This window comes from Thunnus albacares, chromosome 7 (genome assembly GCF_914725855.1).
Source record: "Thunnus albacares chromosome 7, fThuAlb1.1, whole genome shotgun sequence".
Lineage (NCBI taxonomy): Eukaryota > Metazoa > Chordata > Actinopteri > Scombriformes > Scombridae > Thunnus > Thunnus albacares.
The window spans coordinates 10,728,445-10,754,974 of NC_058112.1; the positions used below are offsets into that span (position 1 = coordinate 10,728,445).

At 40.9% G+C, this 26,530-nt stretch overlaps 1 protein-coding gene across 4 annotated transcripts in view; it reads right to left on the reverse strand.

Annotated features, from left to right (window-relative positions):
* The window catches only part of srgap1a (SLIT-ROBO Rho GTPase activating protein 1a), an 85,523-nt gene that overhangs the window by 27,508 nt on the left and 31,485 nt on the right, over nucleotides 1-26,530 (reverse strand). For all 4 annotated transcript variants that reach the window (XR_006404198.1, XM_044356787.1, XM_044356788.1 and 1 more), the window contains exons 2-8: nucleotides 25,694-25,889; nucleotides 17,569-17,731; nucleotides 11,204-11,266; nucleotides 5,701-5,880; nucleotides 4,803-4,931; nucleotides 3,041-3,262; nucleotides 2,311-2,412 (exon numbers count right to left, since the gene is read on the reverse strand). Coding sequence is in view for 3 of the 4 variants with exons in the window: in XM_044356787.1 (XP_044212722.1) it covers nucleotides 2,311-2,412; nucleotides 3,041-3,262; nucleotides 4,803-4,931; nucleotides 5,701-5,880; nucleotides 11,204-11,266; nucleotides 17,569-17,731; nucleotides 25,694-25,889 (1,055 nt within the window). In the remaining variant the exon portion in view is untranslated. The remainder of the gene's footprint in view (nucleotides 1-2,310; nucleotides 2,413-3,040; nucleotides 3,263-4,802; nucleotides 4,932-5,700; nucleotides 5,881-11,203; nucleotides 11,267-17,568; nucleotides 17,732-25,693; nucleotides 25,890-26,530) is intronic.

Genomic DNA, 26,530 nt, shown 5'->3' on the forward strand with positions numbered 1-26,530 from the left:
CTTCAGAGTAATTGTAATTGTAATTTCTGCCGTGACTCACACAGCAGGGTGATGTTACCCCAACCCCTCCGAGTGAGAGTGAGATCCAAAGTCTTCCTCCCCACATCGCACCCCATTCACCACTGATGCAGAGTAAATTATTCAGCAATGTTTTCTTTCACCATTTCACGGGAGTCAAAGAGGTTTGAGGAAACAGCTGCACTTCTATTAAGCACTGCCCTGCAGCTTTTCCTGGCCGGACGAGCACGGACTCTCATGCTCTCTTGTACATTTGACAGTCGTGCTTGTAGGTCGACACAGAGCTTTGAAAGTTCATTTTTCAAGGATGTATCTGGCACGCTGTGCCCAGGAAGAGAGGCCATCTGGTGATCCTAACACAAGGCAGCAGCGCCCTCCAATTCTGACCCACCAGGACATCCGCTTAGAGAGGCAGGCAGACAAGGACATGAAGCACCAGAGCTTGTCATCATACCCACACACACACACACACAAGGGTGCAGTAATATTGTACATACTGCATGCAGTGTGAACTGTGATGACACCAGCAGGACCCAGACCAGCCTGGATACACATCATAAAACAACACACTGAGTCTGAATGATAATTAGTAGGGCTGCAAATATAGTCTATGAGATGTCAAAAGAATAATAAAATTACCCAGGAAGAGAGCACAAGGTCATATTTTGAAATGTCTTGTTCTCTCTGGCAAACAGTCCAAAACCCAAAAAATATTAAGTACAATGATATCAAACATATAAAACCAGTAAATCCTCACATTTAAGAAGCTAGAACCAGCTAATATTTAGCATTTTCTTGCTTGATTAAAGTCATAATCCTTAAAATTTTCATGAAATCAAAGCCAGTTTTTGATATGCTTTATGGTCAGCATTTTGGCACATTTCAGCAACAGCCATATATAGTTGTTTAATTGTTAGTGGTGGAGTCCGCCATTCCCGTGCTGCATTCAAATTGCCTACGAACATACAAGGTATTCACAATGCATGCATTTAATCATGTTTTTAATTGTCTCTCATTGATATCAGCCTCACTGTTTACTGTTCACTCTCCTAATGCTCTATCAGAGCTGTATCAAGTTACCACTAATGCAAACCCCACATTTCCTACTGCTGCTAGTTTACTTTAAAAGCATTCAACTGGTGAAACATGAAGTAACTTTTATTGTGAAGCAGTCACAGGAGATGCTAAATATTTGTCACAGAGATTAGCGCTGACAGCAATCATTCATCAAAAATGCACCTACAAAGTTCTCAGCAGGGTAATCAACTTGCATTCTCGCATTTCTGACAAAGGAGCTACTAAAGGAGCATTTGTTGCATTCTGGAATATCTGTCGGATTATACGGCATTTGCTGTTACCATAGGTAACCAAGGGATGTCGCCAAATCAATCAGGACTGAACTCTTAAGGATTATGACTTTAAACAACTTTAAAAATTAATTGATTATCAAAATTGTTGCTGTATAATTTTTTGCCCAAAAATACAGCTATCTTAGTCATCATCGTTCCTTCCTGTAGATGTATTTTCAGTCAGTTTCACTTAAAAGAAGCTCAAGCCACAGTGGATGTAGAGGAAGTTGAATGACATGTTCCTGTGTTTCTGTTAGTCTTTGTACAGGCATAAGAGAAAGTGCACTGATGTGGAGGGAAGGAGAGAAACAGAGGATAGAGACAAAAGGCAGTGAGAGCTCATAGAAGGGAAGCAGGCCAGACGTTATACACAAGCCAGTCTGATGGACGTGATTGCACTCTGTGAAACAACAGCAGTCTTCCCTATTGGCCTTTGTTTTATATTTAAAAAAAAAAAAAAAAAAAAAGTCGAATTACTCAAGCATGCTGCAGACAGATTAAAACAATACAGCCTGCATAGATGCACCTCCAGTGTCAAAACAGAGCAACAAAAGATAGGTTTGTGCAAATAAAAGTGAGACAGTGAATTCTACCGGCGGGAACAAAAATTGAGGCTTCACAGAGAGGGTTTGATGGCTACCTGCAGGGCATGAGAGAGAGGAAAATATAGAGTGTGTATGTGTATATGCAACAAAAACTTTAGAGATCATCAGCAACTATTCTCTGTCTCGGCTTGGATGACTCCATGATGGCTAAAGTTAACTTTTTCTTTAGTAGCTTTAATACTCCACATCTTGCAACCAACAAATGGCAGCATAACGGAACTCCTGCATCTCTTGCAGACAACAAAACCAGAGCGGTGTAGAATATTTTTGACGTTTTCGAATCCCCTATCAACCACAAATACCTGGATATTGAGTTACATTTATTTGCACCGTTTTACCTCTTCGTTTTCGATCTTCAGAGTAGCTAGGCGAGACTGCAGCTGCTGGAACCTCAGTATGAGTTCCCCGTTCACTGGTGGCTGCACTGAGATCTGACACACCTGGGGAAAGAGGAAATGGACTGTCAATGATCAGCAACCTGAAATTACAACCTACTGGAGGAACGAGGAGGCCAAGTAACCTTTGGTTTAAACAGGATATAGGAATCCAAATTCTTCTTCAATTGCAGAGCAAACCACAGTGAATTCTGCTGACTGAATGCAGACAGCCGCACAACAACAGCTAGTAAACAGACATGATATCAGCGGTGGTATTGCCAGCCAAACAGTAAAACTCTTAACACATGGTGAGCTACATGACTGCAGGGTGAGGAATAACACATAATTTGTCAATTGCAGTGCCCCATAAAACCTGATCTGGCAGCTCAGACGCAGTAAAACGCTGCACTTAAGCCACTGAAAATCAGACCTCATTAAGTCTGAGACTTTTTTTTTTTTTCTAAAATCAACTCCAAATTCACCTCCATGTTGTTTGGTCTATCTGTAGTATGCACTGAGCACACAGATGTCTTTGGAGCATTTCCACACTTAATAAAATAATACAAAAAAAATACATTGATTGATTGATTCAGATTTGGTCATGTAACAACAACCCAATTTATATAACGACTACACAATTACATCAGATATTATCATCATCACACCACCTGTTGTTAAATGAACTCTGTACCTCGTCTCCCATGTGAGGCTGGAACTCGAATTTTGCTGGTGGGCAGAAGGCTGTAGGGTACATCTCCATGAACCTCTGTCGATCACTGCGTGGGTCCAAACTGTCCACAGCATTTTCGATGATGTCAAGACCCTCGTGGCGTGATGTCTCAAGGTTGTATTCGGCTGACAGGTAGGTCCGCAATGCCCGATTCAGACTGGCGTGGTACCCCAAATCACAGCACTGGATGGAAAGAGGAGGATCAACGTAAAATGGAAAATCATAAAGATGAGTAGTTATAATTTGATGAACCTTTTTAACTTGTATTTGAAATACTTTGAAATACACTCAGGACAGGTAGGAAAACTGGAGACAGCTGAATCCAATGTTTTCTGATACTGTTTAAGGTTTGTTTATATTAGTAATATCAGTAAATCCGATCTGATCAGTTTAAAAACAAAATACTAAGAATAATGTTGAAACATACCTGTAATTCAATGGTATATACTCAAAGAAATAAGACACCTTCCACTACTAAACCATGGTTGTCCATTCCCTTTCTCAGCCAGCAGTGTTGCCTCTGTGTTACACAACCTCAATGTTACCTCCAGGACCTAATGCTGATTCTTAATAACTAGAACCTTGGCCAAGGTCTCTCCTGGGAAGACACATGAGCCCCAGGCACACAGTCACATAGTTATACACACAAATACGACATGGCCTGACTGATAGGCAAACAGGATACCACTACCAGCCAGCATGTACACTTTGTTTTTGACTATAAAAAGTCTCCTTCATCAATAAACAAATGTGTACAAGCCTGCAAATACAGCTCACGCAGAGCGCATCCCGCACACAATCACACACACACACCCTGGTGAGATGTGAAGGCTTGTGAGCAAAGCGGGGAGCAAGGGAATTTCAGAGCACAGCATGCTGCTGAACAGAGGTTGCGTTTCTCTTCTCCTTCATTCCTGTCTGGAATATAAAACCCCAAATGCTCACTAAAAACCCGGCCTTCTCCTGTTTCCTTAGAAACACCACAGAAAATAGTGCGGTAAGTTAGTTTCTCTAACAAAATAATAACAACCCAGGTGAGCCATATTATAAATAAGTCATGTTTATTGGTAGGGTAGCGGAAGGTCAAACAAAGCAATCTGCTGGCAAGGCAGAGTAAAGAGACCTGAGTGCTGTAGTGAATGGAGTGATGACCCACAGCTGTAAATGACAAAAAAGGGGGTCAGGGCCAATCCCAGACTCCATTCAGCCTGAAGAGAGTCTGAGAGATGTGGAAAATATTCAAAACACTGACATACTGTCAGAAAAACACGGTAGGACTGAATATAATATGTGGGATTTCAATAATGACATGGAGAGAGGGGAAAGAGGAAAGAATAGTTTTTCTTCACAAAATTTAATAAGCTGCTTTACAGTAGTTCTGTCCCACACTGTAATTTCCATCCCACAGTCTGGTGTCCTAAAATGTCTTTTATATTAGTCCTGGCTGCTAAAGTCATCAGTCTCTCCTCTGATTATGATTTTCAAACTCTTCTAAAGGTCTGTGAAGGTGGTTCGTCTGCATGAGGAACACAAAGAAACATAAAAACTTCTCACATGAACCTTAGGTGGTATAAAACTCCAGAGAAAGACGGATGCAAAATGTGTTGGCTCTCTGTTTATGTAAGCGTGTCTTGAGCAAAAACTTTTTTGAGTCTTATTGCAGGCAAATAAGCCTTTGGTGAGAATGAAACTGTCTTAGAATAGTACGTGGTTTTATACTTACATCAATTAAGTCCGACAAGTCGTGGATGTAGTATTTGAAAACGGAGGAGTTTGACGCTTCCAGTGTCAGTAGGTACTCGTTCCGCGCTTTGATCGACTTCAGCTTGTTCTCGGAGTACTTGGCTTGACGCTGATGAGAGAATTAGAGGCAAGAATGAGAAACAGACGAGCAAGAGAGGAGGAATGTAATGAGTCTGGAAGTGCCTTTCTGACAAGTGATTGTGCTTTTATGTCTGCACGCACTGCGCATCACGCAGCTGAGGCTGGATTGCCGGCAAAGCAACAGCTTCAATAAACATAAGAGCAAAAAAAAATAAATAAAAATAGCCAAAACAGGAACAAAAACAGAAATAGAAAAATCTAAACTAAAAGCGTCCTTCACTTCATCTGGGATACGTCTGAGCCACCTGTCTTTATCCTACACTTCCTCTCAACCAGACAAACAAGGCTGTTAGTTAGTCACCATCCACTGACCAATGGGCTCCGACTCACGCACTTCCAAATCATCCATATTTTAACACTTCCCAAATGCATTGCAAGAAGAGCGGTGTGAGAAAAAAAATTCCTTTCCCCTGGACATTTAACAATTTGTCACAGAGATTTAACAGAAAACAGGCCCCTTCAGAGAATGTAAAGCTGTAAAAGACTCTGTTCAGCAGGACTTCTGAGCAAAGATAGTGTTCTTGTGGTTGCACGTGATAACAAATACATGTGAATATGAAAGTGCTTCATATCCTGATCAGATGTTTTGTTATATTCAAAGTACTAAAAGATGCTTAATGTCTAATGGAAAAGTGGATGGTGTGACTACTAACTGCTGATGGCTCCCTTTTAGCTTACACGCAACTGCCACAAATTGGACTGGAATGGTTTCGGAATGTAAACCCCAGGCGTTTTACCTTCTCTTTCATCTTCTCAATCTTCTTCACGGAGTTGCGCTTCTGGTATTTGTCCTCCATTCGGATGCTGAAGACCGGATCTCCCCTGCCAATCTGCTTCTCCTCTTGCTTCTCAGCCTCCTTCAGCTTGCTCTCGGCGCTGATGCTCTCCGAGTGGTACATGTGGTAGGTCTTCATCACCTGGAGACACAGAAAAGGATCTATGATGTGGAGAATAAAAATAATTTCTGATCTCTGTCATTATTTCATCCAACTATAAAGCAAGAACTCTCTGTCTGTCTGTATGTACATATGTATGTATGTATGTATGTATGTATGTATGTATGTATGTATGTATGTATGTATGTATGTATGTATGTATGTATGTATGTCCTTCACATATCTCAAGAACCGTTCATTCGAACTACTTCACACTTGGCAGGTGTGTTGCTGGGGACCCAAGGATGTGCGGTGTTGAATTTGGTGCAATTTGGACATGCAACACGTTCAATATTAATAAACACTGAATAAGCTAGAGATAAGCAAGTCACTCCAATCTGCAGCAGTAGGGCCCAGAGGCTGTTCTGGACTCAGCAACTGAGTGACAGAGAGACAGGCTGGTAAGGAGAGACAGTGGTTGACAGCTTTCTCTGAGAGAGAGAAAGCATGTGAATGACAAAAATAAAACGTTATTTTCTTGTTTCACAGCAGTTATGTTCTAAAGCACGAATAATTAACCATCAAACATTCAACAGGTGATTTACTATGGAGACAGATGCTCTTGGTTTCTGTTTCTTTTTCTTCCTCTGCATTTTTCCTCATACATCCAACTCATTCAGCAGTAAATACAAAGAACAACGGGACAAATCAGGGTTGTTTTTTCCCCTCATGTGTGAATGCTGTGCACGGCAGCTGAAGAGCGTGCAAATGAGAGAGAGAGGGCGCAGTGTACCGAGGAGAGGGAGCGGTGGAAAGCTTTCTCTGAGACAGAAAGCCCGTGAATGAGATAAAAGACTGACCAATCAGTGGTCTACAGTGTTTTCACGTCACCTTTTAATATCGGCTCAGCTCGAGAAAAGATTTTTCACATAGCGTGCTCTAAAAAAATGAAAAACAGACAGCTTTTAGATTCTTAGCTTTTATACTCACTCAAATGATCCGAACTGAAGCCACAGAAAATAAACCATCTAAGAGGCCGATATGATTGATCCACTTAATTTTAGAATGCATGTTTTTTTCAAAAGCTCTGTTATGTATTGTATTTTTAAATGCAGCCCTCATTATACTTGAAATGAGAAAAGACTCACTATTACAGTACTTAACATCTGTGTATAAAAGAATGTTAGTTTCTTTCATGTTGTTGGTGTTCATACTCATTCACACCTCACATCAACAGTATTCATTTTTCTATTTGTTGAAGCAGCAACACCAGAGGCCAAGCAATAGGTCCGTTCCAAACCGGCATGTTTTGAAGGGGCACTGCACTAGTGTGCAAGATCGACAAAAGGCAACACCCTGAAACTGAGGTCTCTGTTAAAAAAAAAAAAAAAAGTTGTCTCAGGTCAGTTTCTCTGAGGTCAGGGGTGAAAATAAACCTTCTTCATAGTCGAGGCTGACCTTTTGTACCCACAACTGAGGCTTTCATCATTTGACCCGCTCATTCATCTCAAATCGATTTAACTCATCTCACAGCAGGCGGTTCGTCTCTCGCTAAACCACAAACCAAAGACAGATTCTGTCTGGCCCTTTCATACAGGGCACTCATACAACCACAACAACCACAAATCACTACAGCTAAATGTAATGCTGCCTTAACTGCCTCATGTTAGGATGGGGGGAGGGGAGGGCATTTAGCTCTTGTCTTTGAAGTCAATTCAAGTGAATACCTTTTGAGTTTTTATTAAAGGTGTAGCAGTTGATTTTTTTTCTGTTTAACATGTAGCATATACTCTCAAATAGATTTAAATGGGGATATTTCTTATTGTGCAAGCTATAATGGAAAATAAGTTGAACCCTTTCACTCCTTGTGTCATCACACTGCAGCTATTCAGTACAAGAAAAATACATTATCTTGATGGTGAACTGTTGATTAGAGCTACTTCCTACGGTCTGAGTCATCATCGTAAGAAAAGGTAAGAGTGTGTGCGTTACATACTCCTTGAATCCATTAGGCAGTGACTCAGTCGTTCAGCAACAGGTAAACCACAAAACACAAGCAATGAATTCTTCAAGGGCGGAGAGACCAGAAAGATTATAAAAGTCTTATTAACACCGGCTCAGAGTGTATTTCGTCAGGAGAATGGAGGACAAAGACATCTGGGGGCTCTTAGGACAGTGCAGATGAATCTCTGGCTGTGGGAGAAATACTGATCTGCAGCCCCTTTCACACATGCAGTCTATCCCTGAAATGTTCAAGAATATTTCCTGCTGTTACAAAAAAGGTTTGCGGTTACACATCTATCTGTTTGTGGGTGAAAAAAGTTCACACAGAACTCAACTGTATGTGTGAATCCCAAGTTTATAGCTACAAATCAAATCTACGAGTACAATTTAACAATGAGGATTGGTGATGGATTGCTTGTTAACTAGTCGTTTAAGTTACATTTTTACTGAAATAAGTCCACATTTACCTACAAAATGGGTGACGAATTAAATAGTGGCTCCTAACGTTACTTAATTTTTAAAATATCATGCATGTTGCTTGTCTTACACCTACAAACAAGGCCTATTTCAAAGTATATTTTTATAAGGGAGTTCAGCATGAGTGTTGATAAGTTCAGAGGCTCAGAGGCTGTTCAGTCGGGGTGTGCTTTAAGCGCCCTCAGTGGACACGCCCCCAGCATTTCAGAGCATCCCCATTGGCTATTCAGGAGGAAGCGTCAAATGTGGGACAAAAGTATTTGTACTGGCAGATTCTGTGTGAACTTTTTTCACCCACAAACAGTTAGATGTGTAACTGCAAACATTTGCGCACTCACACTTTGGAAATTATTTGTGCAAATCTTTTTCAGATATGGTGATACACAGCTACAATGCACATGACCCTAATTTAAGCCCATACATTTGGAGATGCCAACTTGTATAGTGTCAACTTTAAAATGCAAACTGATCCAGATCTTATAGAGGTCATTGAATCATGTAGAATCATGGGTGTTATAGTGTGTGAGTCTAAATCTTTCCATATAAACAATCCTTTGTTTTTTGCATTAAATTAGTTCAAAAATGACAAATATACAATATTGTGTGAATATCTAATCAGAAGTGAGACTTGATCAAACCTTTTTGATACAAAATCTGTCTTCAGTAAAGCTAAATGAGTTTGAGTTCATGGCATTTGGCCAAATTTAGTGAACTGAGAACAAGGGCAGAAAATACACTCAAACACCCAGGAGAAGACAGCAATATAGAGCACCTGTGGTTTAACCTGGAATGAACCAACTCCAGCAAATTACAGCTCCACAACCTGTGTATGCAATACACTTGTCTGCACCAAACCTCAACTCCAGTACAAATAGAGACTCACCCATCTCAAAATCTAAACAGCTTTCTCCCAAACTGAGTTATTTCTGTATGAATGGAACAACAGAGCAAAGCCCGATTTGTCTGGAGCCCTTTGCCTTTGGTGAGGTTTGGCCTAACTGGAACCAGTTTAGAGATGGGTGACTGACCTTGGGCCATGTACTCTTTACTTACTGGTCTGGAGTCTGCCGCTGCTGTGTTTACTTTGCTGCTTCTTTTAGAGGGACATATTTAGAGACAGACCAGACCTGTTATTTCATTGGCGGTAGCCGACATCGGGACTGTGGCTGTCTGATGCAATAGCTACCAGCGTGTGTGTGTGTGTGTGTGTGTGTGTGTGTGTGTGTGTGTGTGTGCGTGCGTGCGTGCGTGCGTGCGTGCGTGCGTGCGTGCGTGTCTCCTCCCACAGGGGCTAAACCAGGTCAAATCTGGAGTGCGGACTGTGGTGAGAGTGACACACATTGAGTTTGGAGTAACACGTTGTTGTGTTTGGAACACATCGACTCCGCTCTAGTCCTCAATAGTGAGTCACTGGAGACTATCAAGCAAACTAAGCTGCTCTTCGCTCTATCTCTCGGGAGAGCACCAAACCCGCCTTGGCTCATATCTCCATCTGTGGAAATCCCAAGTTACCAGGACGATCAATGTATCTGAATATCTGACTATATGAGTTAGTTTTGATTGATGAGCAAACCAGTGCACACTGATCATGCTAACAATGTCACTGATTTTAGTGAGGTGACATGGTTGACTGATGACACACACACACCTTCCAATGTTTTTTAATCATTTTTTTTGGGTTAAGAATGAGACATTTTGGTATCAGGTGCACTGTGGTAATTCAAGTGCTGTTGGTCACAGTGTAAGTGTTCATGTCGATGAGTTACAGCCTTGCTAGAAAATGAAAGGATGGACCCCTGGAACAATTGTTTGAGACCCTAAAAAAAAATCATACTGACATTATATTGCTTGATCATTGCTTGTTGTGGTTGATGCCTGTGAGTGATCGAAAGTGGGTTGTATGAATTAGGAGACAGTATAAACCGATAGCAATAGTATGTAAACATCACTGGATACGAGTTAAAAAAAAAGAAAAAGCCGAGATTCATCCAGGTAATCTAAGATCAACATGTGTGAGGCATTATACTAAGCTAGAAGGCTACCAGGGCTGATTGTGGTAATTAAGGCAGTGGAATTAGCTATTGATTGACCAAGGTCAGAGCAACACACAGACTTACAGCAAATGCATCGAACAGAGGAGATGAAACAGGCTTTATAGGAACTAGACTGCAGATGTGCGGCTTGTATGATGTAGAAGTTTGATGGTCTGGTGAAATGCTACTCAGACAAACAGAAACTTAACCTCTAGGTTCAAAGGTCTGAAGCCAGGGCTACATTTACTATGCTGTGTTTCTCAAAATATGTACAGTGTGAGTCTCTGTGAGCTAGCGGTCTATGGTGTAGCATACAGAATATACTATGTCTACAATTCAGGCTGGGGGTTTTCTGTTGCATGTCTCTCTGTCTCTACTGTCAACTATTAAAGTAATGATGCCAAAAAAACACAAAAAACAATCTTGAAAAATATATATGGCAAGCTTGTTACTTTTTCGCTGCAACCCCCCTGGTGTGGCTTTGCATGAATTTGTTTTGAAGAGCAAGAAAACACAGCTGATAAAAACAACAAAACATGAACTCCAGTGAGTCGAGCAAACATGACGATGACACTTTGCATTTTGAACAGCGGGTCCATGATGGTATAAAGATTATGTTTTCATTCTTTTATGCTGTAAAAATGATTTCCCTACAGTTTTGAACAATCCTCTTTGTACTGGTCTATTTGTTTGAATGTTAGATACAGGACATCTAACAGATATCCCTGAGCTACACGTTAAAGACTTCAAGCTGTTACAAATGCAGTCAGTGCTATAAACCAGTCTCAACCGCAGCAAAGACCAATATACTTAAGTGCATTAGTAAAAAGAAGGCAGGCATTACTACTTACTGTGTATAGCTCATTTAGGACCTTCATTAAGTCTTCCTGGAGCTGAAAGGCTATTTCCTTGCTCTGAAAATGAAACAGACAGAAAAACAATTAGACTTACATTGCAAATTGCTAATTTGACAAAGTGATACGCTATGTATCACTATGTTTCTTCCAGACAAAACATTATAGTGAAAGCCCCTTTCAAACAATGTGACCTCATTTAAAACCATTCAAACCATAAATTCATCTCTGCTCATTATCAGGGATACTCAAACATTTCTTTATACGACCAAATTAAGAAATTAAATCCCTTCATGTTTTATGTATATTAGATCTGGTATAATTCTGGGGTTTAGCAGTGATGTGTAAGCTGCAGACTCGGGTCTTGTAAGAATAGTGAGCAGCGAACAGACATTAACCTGTGACCACGGAACAGAACAGTGCATTAATCATCCCGTGTCAAATACAGGGTTTTTTTGTGTGAAAGTGGCGTCACGACAGCTTTTCCACTCAAATCGTTCAACGCAGCTTGAATTTCACTGTCCACATGCTCAACACATTATCTGGCTTCTACACTTGAATGTGAGGGATTTTTTCCCCAAATATGTTAACTCAATCAGGCGTGCCACAAGGCTGACCCAGTAATACTATCACACACACACGCCCACTTTAATGCATCTCACGGTGTGGGATACAGTTAACAGATGAGAGAGATCCCGTGATGGATTTAGTAGGGCTTTTACTATTAAATTAAGTGTGGAGCGTCCATATTTCCTTCACACTGGCTCATATACTGTATCACGTTTATGAGATTATGAGTCATGACAGTGAATTTTTGATCTCTCCACTACAGTTGATACCACGCGCCTCTACCTGGGTGATGTTACAGCCTTGGCCTGCACTCCGGGTCTTTCTCTAACCCAATTATGCTCAGACAAATCTCATTCCGGGAGCCGCTCCTGACAAAAGGCTGTGACGGTCTGAGAAGGCATCGGACCATCTAATGTAGTGGGATAGAGTAGTGATTTACTTCTGATCAAGAAATGGAGTGCACAACAGATTTTTTTTTACTATTGCAATTCAGTCAGAGTTGTTGTTGTACACACGAAGGGCAAAAATGACTGATAGGAAAAGACTTTTTAAAAAGTAGGTTGTGGGGCTGTTCTTTGGTCGTTTAGCTTTAGCACTAGATTTATAAAATATGCATTAAACAAGAATTTTCTGGATCCAAAGCCATGTTTTTATAATGGTTGAATCATGGCCATCAGAATTTGTGAGCAGTCTGTCAGCTGGCTTTAGCCGCAGGATCTAGTTCATACACAGATGTAAGCTGAAGCAAACCCGCTCACACCAGGATGATCCCAAACCCATAAACTAAATACATTTCATAGTGATATAGCATGCATTTTGAGGAGCTGTTTTCAAAAAAAATATTGCTTGTTACTCAAATCATGAAGCAGTACTCATGGTAAAAAATACACTGCAACAAAACTGCATCCCAACAAATTGATGACCTGTGTATGGGATGGGATTTCCTGGCTGGAGACTAGATGAGTCACACATACTCTGCAGCCAAGCACACATGTGGCCTCCTGTGGGTTTGAGCAACGGGGAAATGTCTCTACTGAGGTCACACACCTCATAGAATCAGGGGGAACAGTCTGATTCTCAGCCCTGAAAAAAAGATTCCTCTGGACTATAAACATGCAGACAGAGACAGAAGGAACCCTCCTGGAAACTTGGGTGCACAAACTCTCACTCTGGTCCAAGACAAGTCACTCACAGGTAAAGCTGCACGATGTCCAGACATGTGAATAGACGGCAAAGAGGATTATGCTCTCTGTTACTGGCTGCCAGGCTGGTGTCTGAAATTAGAGCGTCGTGCTGAGTGACCTGGCCGATTGGCAACATCTTCCTAGTCACCACCTGGTCCGTCACTTCCCTGATTTGTAGCTCTTACCTAATCGGAGGGCAAATAGCCTGTAAGCCTGGATAACCAGAGCTTTAGAGGGGCCAAACTTGGCAAGAGGCAACCACAGGCATGTTTGTGAATTAAGGTTAGATAAGAGAACTGCAGTAAAGTCTTGAGTTTTGGGTAAATTATAGGGTGGTCTGGTTCTACATTTATAGGAGATCTGTAATTATTTCTTGAAAAAGATGACAGTACCATATTTTAAATAGACTGCCTTTTAATTGTAAATTCTTGCATATCATAAGGATGGTAGAGATACAGGCTTTCTCCTGTGGGAAAATCCATTAGCAACCATCAGTTCAGAGGACAGAACCTTTGACTATCTGTCAGATCTAACACTCGTCAGCTCTTCTCCATTGAGAAGGCTGGGAAGTGATCCAGAGCTCAATGAAAAGCCTTCTAAGGGATCACATGAGCTGCGAGAGTGTGTTTGTGTGTGTGTGTGTATGTGTGTGTGTGTGTGAGAGAGAGGTAAAGACGGGGATGAAAGCAAAGGGACATTATATTCAAGACATGTTTAAAGTGCCCTCACCAGAAAACCTGCAACTAACAAAATACTTTTAAGAACTCTTTTTTTTTTTTTTTTTTTTAAAGTAATCTCGTTTTTTAAAACAGCAGCTAAATGTAACACGCATACTGTACACCTCAAATTACAAGCAATAAGGGCTGTTTACCAAATGCTGTTTTGTGTAACTGATGTCGTTGATTTGATTTGCACAATTTAGCCTCCTTTCATTTTAAAGGAATCTCAATTGAATTGGGGGTTTCCAATTCGATCCAATTTATTAAAAGGATCCTACAAATGGGTTTCCCCTTTTAAGGTCGTACCATCTGTATTCCAACCACATTAGAAAGATGAAACAACCCCAGAGAGGAGAAACCATGTCAGCCTTTGGGGAGTGGTGGGTTTCATATTGCCACTGACATTAATCATGGTATAGAGATGGCAGTTGAATACCCTGTGGGGCTTGTGTGTGTGTGTGTGGGGTACTGAGTTTAGATCTGAGTGTCTTGTAACTGTAACACAGACAAGCTGTTAAGATGCACAGTAGAAAGTCTGACAGAGTTAGGTGGTGGATTTGGTAAAAATGTTATCTAGTAGTTAAATGAATAACTTAGTTACACAATGTAGAATTATAAAAAACGACAATTTATCCATCTTTTACCAGTAGCTTATCTGGCTATAGTGAAGGTTGCCAGATACGGTCAGGTTTTGGTTTCTATAAAAGCCCAATGGTGCCAACCCTAGCAACCTCACTGTGACGAAAAGACTATTTTTCACTTTGGAAAGAGCTAGACTGTCCCCCCCCTGCCTCAAGTCTTTATGCTAAGCTAGGCTAACCACACACTTAATACACAGACATGAGGCTAATATTGATGTACTCATCTCTCTCTCTGGGAAAAAAAAAAAAGCTAATGAGCATATTTCCCAACATTGTTGAACTATTCCTTTAAGATATATTGTAAAACCAAGTGTTATCTTCAGCTGATTAAGCGCGAAGATCAAACACTGGGGGTGTAGGCCTCCGCTCAGCCATAAATACACGACTGTAAAATGAACACTATTCAGCACATGCTTTGCCTGTGGAAAAGTTAAAAACTGCCTCCAGCTTTAAGAAATCCAGCTTGTAGCTGCAGCCACAGAACGTGACTTCCATAAATAAAATAGGGCAGAGTAAAACAAAGAGCCAGTTGTATGAATAATGAAAACTGAATACATGTGATAAGATCTGTCCAAGCATAAAGAAAGAAAGAAAGGAAAAAAGAAAGAAAGAAAGAGAAGTCCACTACTTGACTCTTGTATTCAAACAAAGAAAGCAAAAACAGGGTCTTTCTGAAAGGATTTGCGGCTGTAGTGTCATTAAAGATGTCCACAATACGGAACTGAAGAAATAAACACACATGCCAAATGGCAAACAGGTCAACCGGAGGATGTTGACGAAGACACCAGGGCTACTCTGGGGTCCTCCTCTACTGTTCCACCTCACAGCATGGGACCCAAACATACAAGGAAATAAAAACACTAGTCTTTGATGTGCTGGAAGGATGACAACGCTACAGCTGTCTCCTAGAAGCTGTGAGGGAGCCCACGTAACATCGGGGACTTCTCTGTTGTTTGTGCCTCGTTACTGAAGCTCTGCTGAGATCAAAGGCTCAAAGAGGCTTTAATTAGAGGCCGAACCGTGTCTCAGGTCTCCTATGAACCGGGACCTCCCACCAGACTGCCGTTTGTCTGCACAGTGTCACCTGGATCCACTGAGAAACTGCATTAGAAACTTTAAAAGGGACAGCTATTGCACATATGGTTGGATATTGCAGATTCCAGAGCAATAATGATGCGGGTGGTGCAATGGTGGGACGGGTTGGATTTAGCAAAGTGTCTTCAGAGTTACACTAAAAACTGTAAATCAGCGTTGAAGGTACTCTATCATTATGATCATCAAAGTGTGTTGAGTGAGGGGAGGCAACGAGAGTAACATCTGAAAAATTACTGTCTGTTTCACATCTGGCCTCATTAGTAGAACCATGAGCCTTTAAACATTATCAAAAGGAAATGACTGCTGCAGCTTCCTGTTTGTGTGCTGGGGGTTCTGGTGAGTATTTAAAAACCACGCCCTCATACAATCAGATGAAACCGCAGGCTTGAAGAGATGTTAATTACTTTGAAAACGAATAAAAAAAAAAAAAAACCCTCACTTTTACTTGGAGGGTTAGATGGAGGTTTGCAGCACAGTGGAGTTAGAAAGAAAGAAAGAAAAAGTGGCAGCTGAACTGACACAAAAGGCACTCCTCTGAAGCAAGCCCACTTTGTAATTTGGGCCTGCGGTGAGTTCATGTGACTCCTGAAGCATAGGAGCTCATAATCTGTTAGGGAGTTGTCGTCTTTGTGGTGAAACAGGCAAGCAGAGGCCCGGTTTTGGTCATGAAGCCACAGTCTTCAGACGGGAGAGTGGAGGCATACTGATCCGAAACTGTGGTGACCGAGGCTCCTCTGCGTTGCTCTAATTCACAAAACTAAACCACAGGACTGCAACAGAGCTTCATCCCATCAATATATATACTGTACATACAGTACATATCCTATCGTGCAACTAAATATACTTTGTTGCCAAATGAATGGGTTAATTGAAAGTGAAAGATTGTTTATATAACATGAGTGACTGGAGACATTGCTGACCACTATGAAAAATCTGGATTGTGTTAGCGGTGAGTTCAAACTTCTGTTTTGTTGATCAAAGACAAAGTCATATCTGAGCTGTTTTAGTAGAGGTCAAACATTGGTATAATAAAAATCAAGAGAGAGGGGGGTTGAAGCACTTGTGTGTGTGAGCGCGTGGGAGTGACAAATATATAGAGAGAGAGACAAATACTAGTGGAAGTGAATTTATTCTAAAGATATTTCATAAACATCAGAGTGAAATGAGTCCCAAGTCCCAAGATGAACATAGTGACATTAATGTGGACCAAAAAGGATGTTTACCTTCTTGTACCCAGTCTTTAAAGGGGACATATATGTCAGGTATGTTAAACATAGTCAACGTTCCAAAACTTGCTCTGAACACTTTGTTTGTGACCTTTTTTTCTACCTTGCGAGTTGACGTCAGCTTTTCGCCCAAGCCCATAAACTGCCGTCCGTGCCGTAGCCTTTGTTGCTATGGCTGTTCGATGTGTTGTTTGCGTCGTCCACTATCATACTGAGGATCGGATTTCAGCTCAAACATGTATGGATGTATTTAAGAAGTTGACATTTTAAGTAAAGAAGGAGAAAAAGTAGTGAAATCATACTACTATAGTTTGTTGCATGGTTTAGCCTCCGTAGCCAGCGGAAGTCTCCCAAGGGGCAGCTTCCAAGAACTGGCCAATCAGAACAGAGAGGGCTCCTTAGGAGGGGGGCCTTAAAGGAGCCAAAAGGACCTGTTTCAGACAGAGGCTAAACAGAGGGGCTGCATAAAGTGTCAGTGTGAGTTTTTTTTTTTGAACTGCCAATCATGCAAAGATATTCCAGGAGAGTCCCAGATTAGATGCTTTTAATTTACCAAAGTTTAAACTTTCTCTACAAATATGTAGTCATCAGCTATATAAAAATTTTGATTTCTTTTCATTCTATTCAATCTCTTTTAGATTCCTTTCTCAGCCCAACCACCTAAAAGGCCTCTCTAACCCTAACCCTAAAAGGAATGTTTTGTTTTTTCCTCTAAAACCACAGAACCTACCCCTAATTTCTACCGTATTGGAAAATGACTTAAGGGCCTCAAAGCTTACATCACACATATTATAATACAGCTAATTACAAGGGTATTAGCTCACTTGTATAATCAAAATGTAAGCATGTGTTAGCATTGTCTTTGGGAGTGCCCTGACAATTATATTTAGCTTTAGTGTGAACATATTTTGTATTTTCCACCCTCACCTTCTTGAGTAGCCGCGTGGAGTCCTCGCTGATCTGCATGAACCTCATGATGACGTTGTTGAGGTAGATGTCGCTCAGTGTGGCGTGGTCCTTACTCTCCCTCCTCACTTGGTTCAGCAGCAGGTACCAACAGTTGACTGGCGACAGCAGGTTCTGGTCTTTCCTAAATAAACCAGGGAAAAAGGGTTGTTTTTTTGCATCAGTGCTACAGTTTTCTGTCACCGTGTCGATGTCTCAGCCCTAATTTCTTAAGATAATATTCGTCATTTTCACACTGTCACACTGTGACAGTTCCTCGCCAAGCAGGATGTCTACAAACACCTCAAGTGCACTGAGGCCTGTTACAAAAGCAGAAGAGAGATACGTCATATGCCTCCCTTGGTATTAAATGTCCCACATACTGCTGGTTCTGGACCTAAAATACTCTCCATATATTACAAGTATATTACACAGTTAAAATGGAAATACTTTGTATCAGTGACATTTCTGGGGCAGAGCTCATGCAATGCTCTGAGCCAAGCGGACTTCCTTCAACTAGGGAAGAGTGTGCCACAGGCTTTAAATACACTTAGTGGAATGAAGTGGGAGAAGCCATGGATGTATTTTAAGTGAAGTTGAAAAGTATTATTACATATGAACTGTGACAGTAGAAGACAGACAAGGAGGGGGAGAGAAGTCACAGCAAAGGGGAAAGATAGGGATCTGAGTGCAAAAAAAAAAAAAAAGCTAAAGAGTAAAACATACAGCAGAGCCTGAGAGTTGTTTCCTGTGCTGTGTGCTGCTGCTTCCAAGCTAACTGTAGGACATTGTCCAGGCCAGAGTGAGCTGGGGCCCTGCGTAAGCACTGGCCTGCAGGCTGACTTCCTCTGGGTTAATCTATAACATTCCTCCTGCCTGCCAAAGAGCAGCACAGAATATGAGCGTGTGTTTCTGCGCATGTGCGTGTTTTGGAGAAGTTTTAAAGGTTGGGTCGTTGGGGTCAAGCCTTGCAGGAACCATATGGAGACTCGCCTCTGCTCTCTCCTCACAAAGTTAGTTTGCATAGATAGTCAGCACTTGTCAACACAACAGGTGAAACTCTGCACTCTGCAAGTGACCTGGCCCTGAACTAGCCTTCAGCAATGGCACAGCATCTGCTGTAAGAGCAAAAAAAAAAAAAAAATCAAGCATTTCTCCAAATGAACAGCTGATAAACATTCCAACCGGCTGAAAATTTCCCTTAGACTTCACAAAAACAGGAAGCAAAATGCATTTGATAAAGGCAGAGCCAAACAGGCTGACATGAAAAACATCCGAGTGTTCGAGAGCACGGTCGTTTCCTACCAGTAAAACACTGAATGAAAAAAACTGATTTAGCTAAAAGCTGAGTGATGCACTGGTGCCACATGCCCAGGCTACACGTGCAAGAGAAAGCTAGAAAAAGAGAGAGAGAGAAAAAAAAAAGAAGCAGTACCAGAGCTACAGCAGCAGGACCGCTGGACAGCATCACACACACACACACACACACACACATACACACTCACTGTCAAAGAGCAATTACCATAAATCCTTTCTGAATTATGTATCAGTAGAGTGCGATACTTCCATTCTATGGCCCTAAATCTAGACGTGTGAAGACAGCACATGTGTGTGTGTGTGCTTGTGTGTTTATTAATTCATGCTCACTTTTGCATGTGCAGTTGCATAATGTCCAGGTGACCACTGACATGAAGTTGGACATCATGGACCTCTGCAAAAATATATAAAATAGCCTCCTCAACAGCAGTCCTTTGCTTTATGTTTGATGTCCCTCTGACCACCTGTCACCGTTTTGCCCCAGTTGTTAAAAAGATGAAGCTAATTTGATTAGGGATGCAAAATAGCTCGAGTAAAAGCAGCCTGTTGGCAGGATTAGCCGATGTATTTTCAGCCAGCACTTGAATTTGCTGGAACTCACCTTATTCCTTAAAGCAACACAGCAGGACCCCTCACTGTGAATAGTTTGACCTAATTCACAGCACCAGAGCTAAACTGATACAGTACGTGCACACGTCTTATAAAAATTCAGCATGTCACACTATAGGCAGTCAACAAAAGCAGCACCCTTCTTTCACATGAAGCCTATTTTTTTTGATATCAAACACAAGGATGACCCAGAATTCATTATAAAACAGTCAAAGGAGAAAATAAAGTAAAAGTGTGTTACACAGTAGGGATGGCAAAAATTACAAAAAGGTCTAGAGAAACTCTGGGGGACATCACTGCTGCACCCAAATGTTATTTCCCCATGAATCATGAATACATTTCTTCAAGCACCATGTATGTTTGTTAATGGGCTGACCTACTAAAATCAAACTGAAGGCCTGCAGTGAAAAGAGGACAGAGTGAGAAAACAAGCTGGGACTGACAGGCCGTGACGACAAAATAACCTCTGGGAGTTGCTTACCCCACATAATGGCAGGAAAATCTCTCAATGTCATCATTTCCCCCTCAGCCAGGGCAGGAACTCAGTCAGACAGACACACAGACAGATAGACGGGCCACAGGAGGCAGAGACTCAGGTATAACGGGAAACTGCTAGAGCTGTACCTGACTCTGAATTTTATCAGTCGAATCAGATTTGGCTGTTCGATATGGAGATTCAACTATTCCTTCCTTTTTTTTTTTCATACAGACTACCTAGCAATCAGAAAATCAATTGGCATGAGTTACAGTGATGATTTCAACCACATTGACATAGTCAAATGCAACAGAGTCCAGGAACATATTTTTGAGCACTTAAAAATCAATAAAAGACAGGTGCATATGATTCAAGATTTGAATTGCGGCCTGTTTGAGTTGCTGACACATAATGTTGGTTTACTATATGGATTTGTTGGAATAATGAGACAGGCAGCACACATGTATTTTTGTTTGTGTTTCTGTTCTGTTTCTTAGTGCCTATTTTTTTTTATTTCACTTTAAACATCGAAACATGTATGAATAAAAAAAAAGAAATAGTTTTCATTCATACCATTGTCCACTATGAAATAACTGACGTCTCTTCTTCAACAGGATAGGCCTACTTCTTTATTTCTCTTTAAACATAAAAACAAAAAAATCTAAACAAGAATAAATTAACAAATGAAATGATTTAAGATTGGAATTATTTTAAGATGAAAATAAAAACAGTAGACCTGACATTTTTAAATAAATTCACGGAATTGTCTGCTTTCAAATAACAACTTCTCATCTTCAACAGGATTGGCTTATTCATTACGACTGCTCGACTTGAAGGATCTCAGTCGACTGAAGGGTCTCCGACAGATTCAAGATCTTTTTTATTATCATTTTACAACACAAGGTTGCATAACAAAATGTAGTCCGTAGCCTCCCAACGCCACACACAAATGGACCAACAAACAACAAGTCACATGAACAAAATTATTTTTTATGTTGTAGTGAAGAGGATGAATTGAAGAGTCTCACAGCCTGAGGAAAGAAGCTGCTCTGTAGTCTGGTGGTACGACAGCGGATACTTCTGTATCTCTTGCCAGATGGCAGCAGGGTGATCAGGCTGTGGCTGGGATGGGTATTGTCTTTAAGTATCCTTTGGGCTCTGTGCAGCTCCTCACCTCACTGATATCACATCAATTTTAGGGCACAGCTCTAGAAACTACTGTCCTGGAGAGGCCGGTAGGGAGACGAGCTCATTTGAAACTTGCTGGCTGCTGTAAATGCTTTTGAACGTGTGTGTTCTGTCTATTCTCGCAACCTAAATCCAGGAGTCACTGAGTCAATGTCAACATACTTGCATGCTCATACAATAACGGGCTGCTAACAATGAATGAAAATTACCACTTAAGTATGCAGGGCATTGAAACAGGAGCTCTTATCAGCAGCGGAGGCAAAATGGCAAAGTCCTCTATTGCCTTACTGATAAGATCTTTCATTAATGAACTGCGCTGGCGGCCTTTATAGCTGCAACACAGTGACTGACGTTCATCTACAATGTGGCCTTACAGCTGCTACCAAAGCAACGTGATCACTGCAAATCCAGTTGGCCTGAGTGTATCACTTACAAGAAGATTTAAGTTTAAAAACTAAAAAGCAAGCAACAGGGTGAAGGTTTTTGGCTGAGCTCTTGTGTAACATTATAAAAACAGTTTGATATACTTTATCAACGCATCACTCCTCCAGTGAAGACGTCCAAACGAAAATGGCGTTGAGCTTTAGTCAAATTAGATTGTTTTTAAGAATTTTCTCCACTTTGCAGCTCGTGCTCAATTCTCTGCAGACAGTAACTTTTAGCAATATCTACAATATGCAGCCGCAGCATGTTGTACACCTACGTTCTATCCTTCGAGACAAAGAGAGGAAGTCCTTTAACCAGAAACCCTAATTCTGGATAAAAGCAGCCTATTTAAGATGATCCCCGCTGTGGCTTTGGCAATATAAATAATTCAATGAGTTCTCTGAGCACCATCTCCGTATCCCTCCCTGAACAAACTTTGCATAATACAGTATCTGGTTGTGTGCATGCACGTGTGTATGAGTGTGTTTAAGAAGGAGCGGGAGAGACAAGAGGAGAATGTTTGCCCATATTTGTTCATTTGTGTGTGTGTGTGTGTGTGTGTGTGTGTGTGTGTGTGTGTGTGTGTGTGTTCTGCAAACAGCCGCTAGAACACAAATGAACGGCAGACTGAATAGCACTCCGACAGAGCGTTGCTGTGGCCTGGACATCATAATGTGGCCCTGTTGTTTTCTCTCGGTGCGGTTTAATTGAGAAGAATAAACGCTTATCCAGAGATGAACGGTATTCCAGTCCATACATGAATATATATTCAGAAAATCTTGATTCTTTGAGGAGGTGTGGTTGTCAGGGTGACTAACCAGGTAATCGTGCATTGCTACTGTTTATCTGGGTGTGTTCATTCGAAAACCCGCTTAATTCTTAAAAGTAATGGTTCCTAACCTGGAGTTCAGGACCTCCTGAGCCACGAGATAAATCTGAGAGGTTAAGTGTTGATTGACAGGATGGTAAAGAATAAGAAAAAACATATTCCTGCTGCACAAAAATTGTCATCGTTAAAATCATATTTCTAATTTGTCCTCTCTTTTCTTTTTCTAGAGAAACACTAGATATTTTTACTTCTTCGGATGAAACACTCGCTCTATGTCTAATCTTCTCACACCTCACATACACAAGTTGTGACGAGGGGTCTGAAGAAGACAAAAGGTTTGATAACTGCTGTCTTAAAGGATGACACTGGTGGAATTGAACTTTTTCCTTATTGTCATTAGTGGCCGTTCGATGTCTAAACCCCCTGATGCATCTGCTACAATTAGAGGCTACGTGCTGCGTGTTCCTCTGCAGTATTTCCTGACTAAACTCCATTATAAACAGCTCACAGAGAGATGATCATGTCTCGTGTTGAACAGCATGCGTTTCTGTTGTGTTTCCTTACTTGACTTTACAACAGCTAAGTATCAAGTTTAATTGGGACGGTTTCCCATTTTCCCATTACAGCACACATTTTTAACAGTTTTTACCTCTGATGGTAATGAAGAGGAAAAACAGAACTTTAGGGAAAAAAAACACAAAAGTCTCTTCATACTGTATTTCATTATTTAGTAAAGCGACTTTTGATATAATTGCAAATCACTGTTACTGTGGTGCAACACAGCCACACCAGCAGGAAATGTAGGCCAATACGTGTTACTGGGAATGAAATAGTGTGTTTGTCAAGGAGGCAGGATGTCTTTGTAGCTGCTTAAATTGATTTTGTTAACAACTGGAGGCGATGACTTTCAGCAGGTGAAACAAACCTGCGGCAGAAGAAACATCTGTAGCTTCTGAATGCGGCAAATAGGTTGGTGTGTTAGCGTGTTTATTTTTTTTATCATTTTGTTTTATCTTCAACTCCTCTTATTCTCCCAAAAGGCACTTTGCTTTTTTACAGACCTTCACAAGAATTTGCTGGCTTAATTTTTATATTTTAATTAGCTTAATCAAATAAAAATTAGAATATGAATTATTCATTGTGTTTAATATATTTAATTATACATCAGACATATAATATAAAAATGTTTCTGAGAGGCTCACATGTCGTCCAGAACCCCTAAAGCTGAAAGTCTGAGACAATCTCTGTGTCTTTAAAAACATCAGTTTTTTTTTTCTTTTCTTTCTTTTCTTTTTTTATAAGAGTTGGCATTTTTACTTTCTAGAGCAATCTTGCCTGCAGTTTTGTCAGACTCGACAGCTGAACAGCAGTACACAGGACACTTCCCCTGAAGCGAGATGGATTCCTCTCCAACAGAGAGCTGGCGCAATACTCCCACAGGTGGCACAAACTCTGTGCTTTCTGACAAACACTAACTTTATTTCACTCCTGAAGAGGATAGGACTCAACTTCTACTGTGCCAAAACTTTTTCCTAGTGCCTAAGGAGCATGAGAGTGACGGAATTAGACCTGTGGGACATACAATGACATATCGGTGGCAGAAATGAAAACATTTACCAACCACCTGCAGAGACCCGGGTTGAATGGCAAGGGTTTGCAGCTGGGTGGGAAGCCAGTGTGGGATCATGTCTCCCGTAGCTTCACGAGCAAAAAGGGCCTTTACAAATCAGGTTGGGATTCTGAGGAGATAGCATCAATTTCTGCTTGTGTTTTGTCCCGCTGGTAAAGATTCACGATGAACGGTGAAACAAAAGTAACTGGTGTATCTAAAAGAGGCTCGTGACCACCGTCCTCTCCACAGTGAACTGAGAATTTCCAATTTCGGAAGAAAAGGGGAAAAATTATCCTCCAAACAAACAAAACCTATTACACATACTGCATATTAATGCAGCTTTAACTACAAGAATGATGTCTTGTCAACTTGTCTCACCATCAGTTATGTAAACCGGATTCAGAAATGTCGCTTCACTGACAGTCACAGCGCTGGCCCCCTTTTGAATGCAGCTTGTCTAGACTAATTACCCAGAGATTTAGCCCCCTCATTTTAATGCTACTTTAGCATTTTGCTGCTCTGCCAAGCTGACCTGTCATTTGAATGCTGGCTAAAGGCTACGGACGGGAATGAAAATGCATCTTTTTACGCACCATAGACAAATCTGTCCAAAGAAAACAGCCGAGAGAATGTGGGGAACACAGAAGCCTTACTGTATGTGTGTTGTTTATGTGAATACAAAAATATAGACCTCGCGATTTAAAACCCACAGGAAGGTTTTTAATGTTATTCAGACGTCTTGTATTTACTTAAGAAATACGCTCCTAGGTACTTGCCAAATGTTTGCCCTGTGAATCAAGTGACCAGACTGTACATCACGCGATGAAAACCACAGAGCGCCATACCAGAGTCCCCTCACCAGTTACTCACATGGGCACACACAGCTGCTAGAGCCATTGGAGTTTCATACAGAGAGCAGGGTCTATTTGCAGACGGCGAGGACAAACATACGTTTTATTTTTGTTCCCACCACAAGTTCAAACAATATGCTAATGTCTGCTTTTTCCATGAGTAGAGTCCTACAGTTTAATAAGGTCAAAAACTACAGCACACTGAACTGTGTCAAGAGAAAGAGAGAGAGGTTAGGGGAGGAAGAGAGAAAGAAGAGATAGATTGAGAAAGGAAAAGATGACAAAGGCAGCAGTTTCCTCTTATCAGTTTGAGAAAATGTTCAATTTTATGCCGTATTCTTTTTTTGTACCAATCCAATTTCATTTGTTGTGAAAGCGGAAAAATGTACATCTTAGAAGAATTAAAATCATAGCAAGGAATTAACTTGTAAAGATGAATTTCCTACGCTAGACAGGTAAACATCACTGTAAGAAAAGAGAGCATCCTGGCAGCAGAGCTTCAGAAAGGGTGATTTCTGTGATGAAGACATGAGACGGCAATGAAAATAAGATGTCACTGAGCTGCTTTTCTGTCTTCATCTGACTGACTTTGAATATGAAATGAAGATTGATATAGCTCATCAGCACAAGAATCATATTAGACCTTAGTGATTCTATCAACATTACAGTGAAAATGAGCTCCATATGACTGCCCAAAATCAAATGTGTTGGGTTTTTTTTTTTTTAGACCAGCAGACTATTAGTATTCCCAGGCCCAAAAATGAACCCACATAACATCATAAACAAACTCGTCTCCTCACTTGTACTGCTGGTGATCCTTGGTGCTGCGAGTCTTTGCCATGAAGCGCTCGGCCAGTTTCTCCAGGTTTCTGGAGTATTCCATCTCAATCTCTGCCTTTTTCCTGAAGAAGTCCTGCAGATCCTGCAGCAGCTGGACCCTCATCTCTGTCTGCTGGTCCAGACATTTCTGCTGCTCCACCAACTGGGCCCGGATCTCTGAGAAAACACAGGAAGAAAACAAACACACAGGTCAGGATGGAGGCAGAACGTGAAGGGCAAGAAATACAGTTTGTATCTTCTGGTGATAAATCAAGAGATTCTTAATGTGGTAGAAAATATGATGTACAAATGTAGATATGATGTAGTCATTCCAGGTGTTATTTATTGGAGAAAATCATCTTTGATCAGCATAGTTAAGACACTGGGTGCAAACAGTAAGCTGAGCAGACAAGGGCAAGGAGTTAATTGGCTACAGATGAGCGATAACATGATAATACCATTTATCATTCAACTGGCAAAATCAAGAGTTGCTGATTTTCATCTCTTATAATTTTAATACATTACCCCAAATTAAAATCACAGCTCTTGCAATTTGAAAATTACACTTATTTTAATCATCTGTTTGAAAAAAAAAATCACATAAAGAATCTGTATTTGCTTTGGTTAGCTGAAGGTAATATGTTGAAGTTGGCTCTTTAATGTGGAGATTTATAGAAATTGTCATTTGTTTTAAATGTTCTCTTTTTGAAATTGGGGAACCGTCCTGGTTGTTGTTTGTCTTGTAAGTCCATAGGCTAGGCACAAAATCAATCATTCTTTCAAATCTTGAATGAGTCAAACACTGAATCATTCAGCCT